Raw genomic sequence first — 12,142 nt, 5'->3', positions numbered from 1 at the left:
TTGTAAATCACACTGCCATATTTAGTCTGTTGGAGGGAAGTCTTCCAAGTTATGTAAACAAAGCGAGTTCACCAGAGGAGATATTCCATCGCTATGATGGCTGGCTCCATTAATGCGCCTGTGATCTCTGAAGCAAGGCTGGATTTCTCAGCTCTAGCGAAGGGTGAGAGATGTAGACTGTGGTTTTTGTGTTGAGAAAGCTGTTTGAGCGAGCGACCCATGCCACGACTAGACACTTGTTTTGCCAGTTGTGAAGACAGAGGAACTCTGCTGTCATGAGCGACATGCTGTCAGAGAGTTCAGAAGAGGAGAGACCTCAGAGGCCCTCGCATCTCAAGCTGAAGGGGAGCTCTCCCACCGGCTCCCCCAAAATGTCTCCACGGGACTCGCCTCGGAGTTCGCCCCGCAACTCGCCTCTGCTCTTCCGCAGGCTGATGATGAACCGCAGCATTGCTTTGCAGAGACGCTTCACTTTGGCTCACACTCCCAGGTAAGATCCAAATCTCTCTGAATCATTCGTTTAGCCTCTTACTTTGGAGGCTTGGCTTCAAAAACACACACAGGAGTCTTGTGGCACAGGCATCTACGTAACAACACATCACAAGGCAAATTTTGTGGCTGCTTGAGACATTCGCCCCCTCTCATACAGAATTTGTATTGATGCTAACACTTCTAGCTACAATAATAATCACTATAATCAAGGAGGTGGTTTGTCTGCTGTGTGGAAGCATAAAAAGATGTCTTTGTTTGTGAGGATGTCTTGACCTGAGGTAGTTATTGTCAGCCTATCTCAACTGTTATCAAATGAACTGCTTTTTTGCATGTATTTATACTGGTTCTGTCTGTTAAGCCCAGTAAAGTCCAAACTAGTACAGAATAAATTAAACATCAGGCTTTGTTCTGCATTGTTTTTTCTTTAATTTTTTAGATATAAGTGCATGTATACTTTCACACAGACTGCACTGCTGGAGGCAAAAGAGTGATAATCATTTTATAGTGAAATACATTTATTTAATGTTATTTTGTTGAATGTTATATTTTCAGTTATCTGCCAAAACATTTTTACAGTGTAGTTTTTGGACATTGACATAAGTCAGCATTGCACATAACACTTGTTAGGTTGTCAGTGTGGTTTGAAAGTTCTGTAATTTGTCGTCTTTCAGGCCTGACAGTTGTTTTTTACTCTACCGTTCAAAAGTTTGGGGTCAGTAAGATAAAATGTTTTTGAAAGAAAAATATTTTTGGTATTATTACAAACTAATTTAAGTGCTTTCTATTTTAATATATTAAAAAGTTCAGTGTCACAATGTCCTTCAGAAATCATTCTAATATGCTGATTTGGTGCTCAAGAAACATTTCTTATTATCAGTGTTGAAAACTGGTGCTGCTTAGTAGTTTTGTAGAAACCGTTTTACTTTCTTTTTTTCCAGAAATCTTTTGTAATAATATAAATGTGTTTATTGGTCACTTTTGATCAATTTAATGTGTCCTTGCTGAATAAAAGTATGAATTTCTTTTAAAAGATCTTGCTGATCCTAAATCTTTAAATGGTACTGTGTGTTACCTCTAATGCTACGTAATAGATATTTCAGCAAAGATTATCTTTATTTCTTTCTTTCTTTTTTAGTTTTGACCTTCAAAACATCCTTAATTTGAGAATCACGCGATTCAAACAATGTGAATATTATATAATTGCTGGGTTTTGAAGATTGACATGAACAAAACCAGTTAAAACCCTTAAAACTGGCCTTTTGGAAGCCAGTGCCAAAACCCATCTCTAACGCCTGTGCTTTTGACATGTTACAGCCTCTGTTTTGAGCTGTTTCTGTGTCTGGTAAAATTCCAAGATTTGAGGAAGTCAGACTCTGACAACACTGTAAACATCCCCAGCCATACACGCTGTAAATGTTGAGAAATCATTAGCAGAGCTCAGTGGAGGTGTTATACTTGAAAACTGTGAAATAGACATTGCTTCAAATATTTAATAACTGATTACAGTTATCAAGTATTTTGCCAAGAGGTAACCAGTGAACTCAGAAGTTGTTTATCAGAGAATAAATCTGCAAGAGAACCGTTTCAACTGAAATGTTTAAACACAGGTCAGCTGGTTTGTGTGATGTAAGTGGAAAGAGTCAATCTGTCATCTGTCTAATTGACGCTCTTGGCTCGGTGAACAGTGGAAGTCCACACAGGTCAAATGTGACTTTTAAAGCTGAAAAGATCTTTCTTGTGTATGTCAAGGTTTTGGGAGAAAGAATGAAACAGCCTGTCGGAGAATTATGGCAGGATGGTGAAGGAACAGGAACGATTAAACAAGCCATATCTCTGTCAGAATACTGTCCGCAAGAGATGAAGCAAATCGACTTTATTTAACATTAGTGTCAGAAACTTTAAAGTGTTTTTAACAGAATGTTACAGGGTTACAATAACAGGAGATCTGTTTGCTCCAAGAAGTCCTTCCACATAGTGGTAATGTGTCTTCAGAAGCTTTTTTGGTTCCTAATTCAAGAAGTCCGCTATTGAGATTAACGCATCTCACTGTGCAAATATTTTGACCCATGAATCCCTCAATATTTAGTAAGCTGATTCTGTGCTACGCTGCACTTACAAAGCATGTGAGTTCACTAAAGTAACATAATCTGAACTTTTTTTAGAGAAGAAATGTAACTTCCCCTGATTCTCTACCACCTTGTTTATTTAGTAAAGGTTTTTGACAACCAGACTTCAAAGGGTGTGTCTTTGTAACAGCTTCCTCTGCTTTAACAGCTTTTCAGAGATGCTAGATGTGTTTTGCATTCAGAACTGGTTTGTAAGGCTCACGCTGCTCTTGACGTTCTTCTTAAGCTTTATGCTGTCATGTGCTGATCTGCCTCTCAAGACTGTTTGGCTTATATCAACAACCTGAGTTCAAGCGCCTGCAGCAGCCCTCACCTCCCTCATCCTCGCCTCACCCATAAACAGATAAACTAAAACTTTGTCTCTCCTCTCCTCTTGTCACTTACAGGCTGCCAAATCATCTGCACGTATTTTCTGTTGTAGGGTAGTCGACAAATAACAACTTTGTGTTTTTAGGTTAAAATGTAATTGTGATTACCGGGGTTCAAGTGCTTTAAAAGGCATTAAAGCACATAGGCCTATAAAAAAAGACATCACATATTATTTAGTAAGCCTATAACCACCTAAGTCAATGATTTATAAAAGCATTGTTGGCAAATCCAGGTAATTTACCATACAGATATGATGTTTTTTAACATTTATGACTGTTATAGCACCAGCTGTGGTCCGATCTACCTAAAACTTTGCATGCGTGTTTAGAATCACCTGTCACATGTCCTTACCAGGTTTCATCAAGTTTTGAGTTTTCATTTAGGCTTTATAGGCTTTTGGGTATATTTGGAGAGGCCCCATTTCTAAATAATCCCATTATAGTTTACAAAGGGTAAATTTAAACTTTTATTTTTTTGATAATTATTGATCTAGAGAGTCCATAGAATTGTACTGCAGTGTTTTTTCCAGATTGAGCAAAAAACCTAGGACTAGTTCGCAAAAGTAATTTTTTACATTTCCTCAATCATAACGGTTTGATTGATAGCAGTCATTCTAGAGGCAAATTTATTGGAATGAGGAGGTCTATCGTGTGATACAAATATCGTGTGCATGCGAAAAACCGCACAGTGTACAATTGTTTATACCCTTGAAAAATGCGATATTGCCCACCAGTGGCTGATTTCTTTCAAATTTCTCAAAGACCTTTAGGGCCGTGAGTCAATCAGGCCCACAGAGTTTCGTTCCAATCGACCTCCATTAACCTTGTTTAATAGGTGCTCAAAGTTCATCGGCCTACGGCGGCCATGTTTTGTGAGATATACCAATGTCCGTATAATCACTTGTGGCACTTTGGACCAAGACCATGGGTGCTGATTTTCATGTCAATAATACAAACGAGTTCATAGTTATGGCTGTTTTTATGTTTTTGGCCTCTTATAAGACAACAAGTAGTCTGTCACAGACCTGCCAGGCTCTACCTCCACCCAATCACAAAGGTCCCTCTCCCCTGAGTACTAATCATACGCACCTGTCCCTCATCAACCTCTCATCACTGATCCCCCATAAAGACACACACCGCCCAGTACCCGATGTCCGGTCTCGTTCATTCGAAGTTGGACTGCTGAAGCCACCACAGCCTCAGTAAAACTTGACATTCTGTATACTTACCTGTTAACCTGCTTACCTGCTTTCCGTGCTCCTAGGATACCTGCTCCGTCTGCTCCTGGAATCCCGACTATCTGCTCCAAGTCTGCGGTGTGTGTTTCCTCTGGTTTCCTATGGTCCCCGCTCCTCCTGTGAACGGAAAAGTTACAAGTTCAAGTTCCGAAGAGTAACTCGGAGATCGCTACAGTTATTGCACTCACCTGCCATCCTGTTCCTTGCTCACTTGTTGGTCAATAAATCACCTTTGTACCATCTCTCTCTGCCTTCAGTCCTCTTCCGTAACAGAAGACCGGACCATCACAACCGACCGACAGCATGAGCACTCCCGATCCATTCCAGGAGCTTGTGGAAATTTTGAAGCGAGCTCTCACTCCGGCACCATCATCAGTCTCCACGGCCCCTTCCACCAACATTTCTTCTTCGACGGTCTCCAGTCCCATGGCCAGACCAGCTCCCTTCTCAGGCTCGGCGGAGGAGTGCAATGGGTTCCTACTGCAATGCTCCCTTTTGTTTGAGATGCAACCCCATCTGTTCCCAAACGAGAGATCCAAGATCGCCTATATTATCTCTAATCTCCAGGGTAAGACTCTGCAGTGGGCAGAAACAATCTGGGCTCAAGGCGGCAGCGTAACTCAGTCCTCACAAGACTTTATTCATAATTTCAGAGAGGTATTTGGAAAACCTGCCTATGATTCCTCCATCAGTGATCAACTGTATCGATTACGTCAGAATACACTGCCGATCAAAGAGTATGCCCTGCAGTTTCGAACCCTCGCCGTAGCTAGCGGGTGGAACGAGTGCGCCCTCCTCACTGCATATCGTCAAGGACTCGAACCTCACCTCCGCTTACAACTCGCTGCATTCGACGATTCCCTCGGCCTCGAAAGTCTCATACAGCACTCCATTAGATGTTCTACCCGAATGGATACCTGTCTATCCGAAATAGCTACTGATACCCGTCGAAACCCACTGCTCCTCCACCCTGTCGGCCAGCGCTCTCCAGAATCAGCCCAGGAACCTATGCAGCTCGATAATTCACGTCTACCAACCCAAGAACGGTCCAGACGCTTTGCCCTCGGCCTGTGTTTGTACTGCGGGGAGAGGGGTCATCTTCGAATCTCCTGTCCAGTACGACCCCCTCGCCTGCTGATGAGTTCAATGCAACCCGACGTGCCACATGAGAAACCCCTGTCGGCAGAAGTGCTTCTTACAAGTCACAATTTCTCTCTTCCAGTCGTCGCCCTCCTCGACTCAGGGTCCGCAGGGAACTTTATCTCGGGCAGCCTCTGTCGACAACTCGGCCTCCACACCACAGCAACCCCGAGGGGCTATCAGATCCAGTCAGATCCAGATTGTCAGCACGACAATCAGCCGCAGGTGTGTAAATAGATGGTCCTGTACATTTAAAAGTTGGGTTGCTCCATGAAGAGGACATTAGATTGCTGGTTCTGGAGGGTTCAACCGCCGACATAATTCTGGGCAGACCCTGGCTTAATCTCCACGAGCCCATTCTCTCCTGGCGCACTGGGGAGGTTCTCAAATGGGGAAAGAGATGCCACCATCGATGTTTCCCCAATGCACCGAAACCAGCACCCCTTCCTACTGACTTTTTCACACTCAACGCCACGTCTATAGAAAGTCCTCCCGAGAACTTATCCATTGATATACCCACTTCAGGGGTAGTGTCTTTTGAAGTTCACTGGCCCAGGTCAACGTGTCGGGTATTGATCCCAATAATCACGAAAAAGAACAGTTTGCTTGAACAACATGAATAGCATTTTTTTTTTTTAAGGTAGGTTTAGTGCAAAGTGCAGCAAAACTGTGCAAAAACATGAAACAAGTGCAAATAAACCTATTGCATAGGATTCATTCTCCATAGTCACACAGCAATTCATTATATTATGTTCATACCATAGGTTTCATACACGTTAACTTTTCTCTAACTTACTTGTCTGCATATGTGGGCATTGATCTGCAGAGCTCACAGTAAACCTCTTTTTTTCTTGATCGTAGCCCAGCTAGGGGTGGGCGATATGGGAAAAATATCATATCACGATTTTTTTTTTTTTTTTTTGAAATATCACGATTCACGGTTTTATCACGATTCTTTGTCATGTTGGTTTTACAAGTTGTCTGAGCATTACAGCCAAACTAGAAAGACAAAGCCTTTCAAGGTAACAAAAACAAAAAAAAGACATGGCAGATATTTAGGCCAAAGTGGGCGAAGATAAAAATCTTTGTCATCATTCTATCTTTCTTATTAAAAAATAAGAACAAAGATACACATTACAAATACACATAATATACAAATAAAACAAACAGTGCTTTATTTTCAGGTACAATAGGTGTATTTAGCAGAGCATTCAATGAAATTGAATGAACAAATATAAAAATAAAACACTAGATAGACTGATTCCTAAAGCAACTGTATTAAAGTTTTTCAGTCAAGAATAGTGAGTGATTTTTCTCTTTGCGTTTTGTTAATGTTAAATGAATAGTTCCCCCAAAAATAAATATTCTGTCATCTGTCTGTCAATTCTGTCATAATGTTTTATTTTTATACCATCATTTACTCAAAAGTTGTTTTAAACCTGAATGAGTTTTTTTCTTCTGCTGAACATAAATGCTATTTTGAAGAAGGTGGAAAACCAAACAGTTGCTGGTCCTCAGTGACTTCCATGGGATTGTTCTTTCCTATCAAAGCCAATGTGGACCAGCAACTGTTTGGTTACCCTCATTCTTCAAAATATCTTCTTTTGTGTTCAGCACAAGAAATTAATAGAGGTTTGGGACAACATGTGAGTGAGTAAATAATGACAGAAATTTAATTTTAGGGTGAACTATCCCTTTAATGACTGTCGACAGCATGTTTAGTGTCCTGTCCCTTTAAGAGCTGCACGCATCTAATATACAGGCACGCATCTGTTTCTCTCTTAACTATTGTTACTTTCATTTTAGAGATAACCAACTGAGTCTGTATGTAAACCTTGTGTGTTTTGACAGTATTAGCGCAAAAAATAAGATAGTTGAGTAATCAAGCGCTGTTAGACAGGCTTTTTAGCGCGCCTGCTTCAGGTGTATGTGCTCAGAACAAGCGCACGTCAGACCAGCGCGGGAATGAAACATTTAACCAGCAAGGCTTGTGTGCAAATAATGTACTTTTGCGATCGCGAATAAGTGCAGTGTCCTGTCAGAGTAACTCTACTGCTGTATGTCGTGTTGTACAGTATGACAGAGGCGTCAGAACTGTATTTGACATAATGTCGCTGTAGCACGATACTACGATATTTCTTCAAAAGCAGATCATGGAGACATTTTTATCGTCCACGATCAAAAATCGTCATATCGCACACCCCTAAGCCCAGCCAATTCCAGCGGTCACGCCACTGGGGCTGAAACTTTCTCTGCCTTTTCTTTTCGTATTCCCTTTCGCTTTCCCTCAATTCCTCTGGTGATTTTCTCTTCCTTGCCTTCTCTTTTTTACCCGGCGTTTGGCCGGGTGATGGGGGTTTCAGAAACATGTAGCCTAGCTTAATAGTAGCTATAGGTAGGTGCTAAGCAGCAGTGTGCAGTTTGCGCGCGTAACCGCGGGAGCGAGCAAGGCGGTGCAGACGTCACGGAGCGCATAAACCGCTGCATCTGTAACTGTCGAGATCACGTAACGTGTTAGCGGTGGTTACCGAGACGATTTAACAGAAATCAAAACACAGAACCACAGGTAATTAATGTGAAATTAGACTTTTTTTTTAATCGAGGCATTATTTTTACTGGCCCCACCGGGCTAGTGGTTGGAGCGATCTGGTGGCCCTGACGGTTTTAAAAGCACGTCCGGGCCACCGGGCCATTTATATTGTCGACCCCAGCACTTTCTACAGTCAATTCTGTGGTGTTTTCTGTCCCCAGAGAGCCTCCCAGTTGCCCCCTCACCGGCCATGGGACTGCGCCATAGACCTCCTACCGGGTGAGCCAGTGCCCCGTGGCAAAATCTATCCACTCTCCATTCCAGAGCAGAAGGCCATGGAGGAGTATATCGAGGAGGCCCTTAAACAAGGCTACATCCGTCCTTCTACGTCCCCTGCTTCCTCAAGTTTCTTCTTCGTGCCCAAAAAGGATGGCGGATTAAGGCCATGCATTGATTACCGTGCCTTGAATAAAATAACGGTTAAGTTCCGTTACCCACTTCCCCTCGTCCCGGCGGCATTGGAACACCTTCGTGTAGCCACCGTGTTCACCAAGTTGGACCTCCGCAGCGCCTACAATCTCATCTGAATACGTGAGGGGGATGAATGGAAGACAGCCTTCGTGACACCTACCGGCCAATACGAATATCTTGTTATGCCTTATGGTCTTGTCAACGCCCCCTCTGTATTCCAAGATTTTATGCATGAGGTGCTCCGGGAGTTTATCCATCGATCCGTGCTAGTATATATAGATGATATACTCATCTACTCCCGGAGTATGGCCGAACATCGTCGCCACGTTGCGGAGGTCCTGCAACGCCTGAGGGAATTCCATCTTTTCCTCAAGGCTGAAAAGTATTCGTTCCATCTTCCCTCAGTGCAGTTCCTTGGATACAACATCAGTAGCGGTGGCATCCAGATGGACGAGGGGAAGGTAAGGGCAATAAGGGAATGGCCCACTCCAGACACCATCAAGGGACTCCAACGTTTCCTGGGGTTTGCTAATTTCTCTCGCCGGTTCATTCAGGATTATAGTGCCATCACCAGCCCCTTAACTAACATGCTCCGTAACAAGCCCAAGACCTTACATTGGACCCCAAGCGCCACCCAAGCCCTGCATCAACTTAAGGAGGCTTTCACCAAGGCTCCTGTCCTTGTGCACCCAGACCCCAGGAAACCTTTCGTCATTGAGGTTGACTTCTGGAGTGGGAGCCGTTCTTTCCCAACAGCAGGGGACACCAACCAGACTCCATCCATGCACCTTCTACTCCCGTAAACTCAGCCCGGCGGAACAAAATTATGATATCGGCAATAGGGAGCTTCTCGCCATTAAGCTTGCCCTCGAGGAGTGGAGGCATTGGTTGGAGGGTGCTCAACATCCCTTTACCGTCCTTACAGACCACAAAAACTTGCAATATCTCCGTGAAGCCAAAAGACCCGGTGGGCGTTATTCTTCACCCGATTCAATTTCTCCATCTCCTATCGCCCTGGGAATAAGAATATCAAGGCCGATGCTCTCTCCCGCCAATTCGACTCCTCCGAAGAACACAATGAAGAACCAGAACCTGTAATTCCTGAAAAGCTTTTTGTCAACCCTATCCAATGGAACCCTGACCCTGTCACCCCCGCCAATGCCTCCACTAATACTCCGCCGGGCTGTCCCCCCGGACTTCAATTCATTTCAGGACCACAACGCATCCAGCTCATTCACTCAGTTCATACATCTTTGGGCACTGGCCACCCAGGGACCAACAACACCCCCTCCTGCTATGAGACCGCTTCTAGTGGCCTAATATGGCTGAAGATGTTCGGAGGTATGTCCGCGGTTGCGTTGACTGTGCCATGGCCAAGAACCCACGACGGCTACCAGCAAGCAAGCTACTTCCTCTGCCCGTTCCTAACCGCCCCTGGTCACACCTAGGGGTTGACTTTGTCACAGATCTGCCCCCCTCTAAAGGAAATACCTGTATCCTAGTCATCATAGATCGTTTCTCCAAGGCATGCCGGCTACTTCCACTCAAGGGTCTACCTACCGCGATGGAGACAGCGGAGTTGATGTTTAACCATGCGTTCCGGTACTTTGGAATTCCAGAGGATATAGTTTCAGATCGTGGGCCCCAATTCATCTCGCGGGTATGGAGAGCCTTCTTCCAACTCCTAGGTGTGACCATTAGCCTCTCCTCGGGATACGATCCACAGACGAACGGGCAGACTGAACGCAAGATCCAGGAAGTAGTCCGTTTCCTCCGAACCTTCTGCCATAACCACCAGGACTCCTGGAACCAATTTATTGGCTGGGCCGAGTAAGCTCAGTACTCGCTCCGCCAGCCCGCCACCGGTATGACCCCATTCCAGTGCATACTCGGTTACCAGCCACCCATGTTCCCCTGGTCTGGCGACCCTTCTGACGTACCATCTGTGGATTATTGGTTCCGGGAGAGCGAGAGGGTCTGGTATTCCACTCATCACCACCTTCAGCGGGCAGTACGTTGGTGCAAGATGACAGCCGACCTTCGCAGATCTGAAGCTCCCACTTACCAACCCGGTCAGAAGGTCTGGCTGTCAACCAAGGACATCAGGATGCGCCTACCCTGCAAGAAGTTAAGTCCCAGATTTGTTGGTCCCTTCCCCGTTGTCAAACAGATAAATCCAGTCACTTACCAGCTCCAACTCCCTCCTCAATACAGGATCCACCCCACGTTTCACGTTTCCCTGTTGAAACAATTTCACCCTTCTGCTTCTCTCTCCACAGAGCCTGGCCCCACGGAAGATCCCCCTCTCCCGCTAATCGTGGAGGACGGTACCATCTATCAAATAAGAGAGATATTGGACTCCCGACGACGAGGCGGTAGTCTGGAATACCTCATTGACTGGGAGGGGTATGGTCCTGAGGAAAGGTCATGGGTGCCCCGGGAGGATGTTCTTGATCCCATCCTTCTAGAAGAATTCCATTCCAGCCACCCTGAACGTCCGGCACCCAGAGGAAGACCGCCACGGCGTCGGGGTCCTCGACCCTCGGGAGCGGGCCGTGGAGAGGGGGATGGTGTTACAGACCTGCCAGGCTCTACCTCCACCCAATCACAAAGGTCCCTCTCCCCTGAGTACTAATCATACGCACTTGTCCCTCATCAACCTCTCATCACTGATCCCCCATAAAGACACACACCGCCCAGAACCCGATGTCCGGTCTCGTTCATTCGAAGTTGGACTGCTGAAGCCACCACAGCCTCAGTAAAACTTGACATTCTGTATACTTACCTGTTAACCTGCTTACCTGCTTTCCGTGTTCCTAGGATACCTGCTCCGTCTGCTCCTGGAATCCCGAGTATCTGCTCCAAGTCTGTGGTGTGTGTCTCCTCTGGTTTCCTATGGTCCCCGCTCCTCCTGTGAATGGAAAAGTTACAAGTTCAAGTTCCGAAGAGTAACTCGGAGATCGCTACAGTTATTGCACTCACCTGCCATCCCGTTCCTTGCTCACCTGTTGGTCAATAAATCACCTTTGTACCATCTCTCTCTGCCTCCAGTCCTCTTCCGTAACATAGTCAAGCTCCAGGACTTTTTTCATGTGACCTCAGATTCAGCTCTTATATACGCGTTGTGAGTTTGGCGAAGATATCTTATTCCGTTCAAAAGTTATGGCGTGAGCCAAGGATTCCAACGACACAAGACACTTGAGTACTTTCGATCGCTGTAGCGCCCCCGTCAGGCCGATTGGGGCAAGCCTTGGTGATGTTGTAGGGGGTATGAGTACTATCATCCCTCCAAGTTTCAAGTCTACAACTTACAGTTTAGTCTGCCCGATCAGTTTTACGTGGAGATTCCTGATCCTTGGCCATTCTAACAATTAAAATAGGGTTTCAGCGCTACGCACTTGAACCCCAAAGGATGCAAACTGCTTGTCCTATGTAGGGTAATGGGATGGTGGAGCTTATTCCAGCATGTCAGGCCATTATTATATTAAATTTAATGTTATTTTATAGAAAATTATTTATAGAAAATGCCACTTATTAAGTTTTTCTTATTCTGTTCTTATTCTATGTGGAAGCATGCAAGATTGGATAAATAAATAATGGAAATAGTATAGTATAGATTTTGAATTTATATTTGCAGTTCATAATAAGGATAGTTCTTCTGCAGGACTATTTCCACATTCACCTAAATTACAAAAAAATAGATCATTTCGGTTTATGGACAAAATACAAGAGAAATGTATAATATAGTAGAACATAGTATAGCATAGTATAGATTTT

General features: G+C 44.5%; 1 protein-coding gene across 3 annotated transcripts in view; it reads left to right on the top strand.

Annotated features, from left to right (window-relative positions):
• LOC306881040 (3',5'-cyclic-AMP phosphodiesterase 4C-like) overlaps positions 1 to 12,142 on the top strand; it is a 49,594-nt gene that overhangs the window by 2,878 nt on the left and 34,574 nt on the right. The window contains exon 1 of one of the 3 annotated variants that reach the window (XM_079434924.1): positions 52 to 490. The exons of the other annotated variants lie outside the window; for them this stretch is intronic. Coding sequence (XP_079291050.1) covers positions 276 to 490 — 215 coding nt within the window. The 5' untranslated portion in view covers positions 52 to 275. Of the gene's footprint in view, positions 1 to 51; positions 491 to 12,142 lie in introns of those variants that run through there. 3 annotated transcript variants of the gene reach the window in all.

The sequence above is a fragment of the Barbus barbus genome (assembly GCF_936440315.1).
Source record: "Barbus barbus genome assembly, chromosome: 15".
NCBI lineage: Eukaryota > Metazoa > Chordata > Actinopteri > Cypriniformes > Cyprinidae > Barbus > Barbus barbus.
This window is presented reverse-complemented; position numbering and strand designations above follow the sequence as displayed.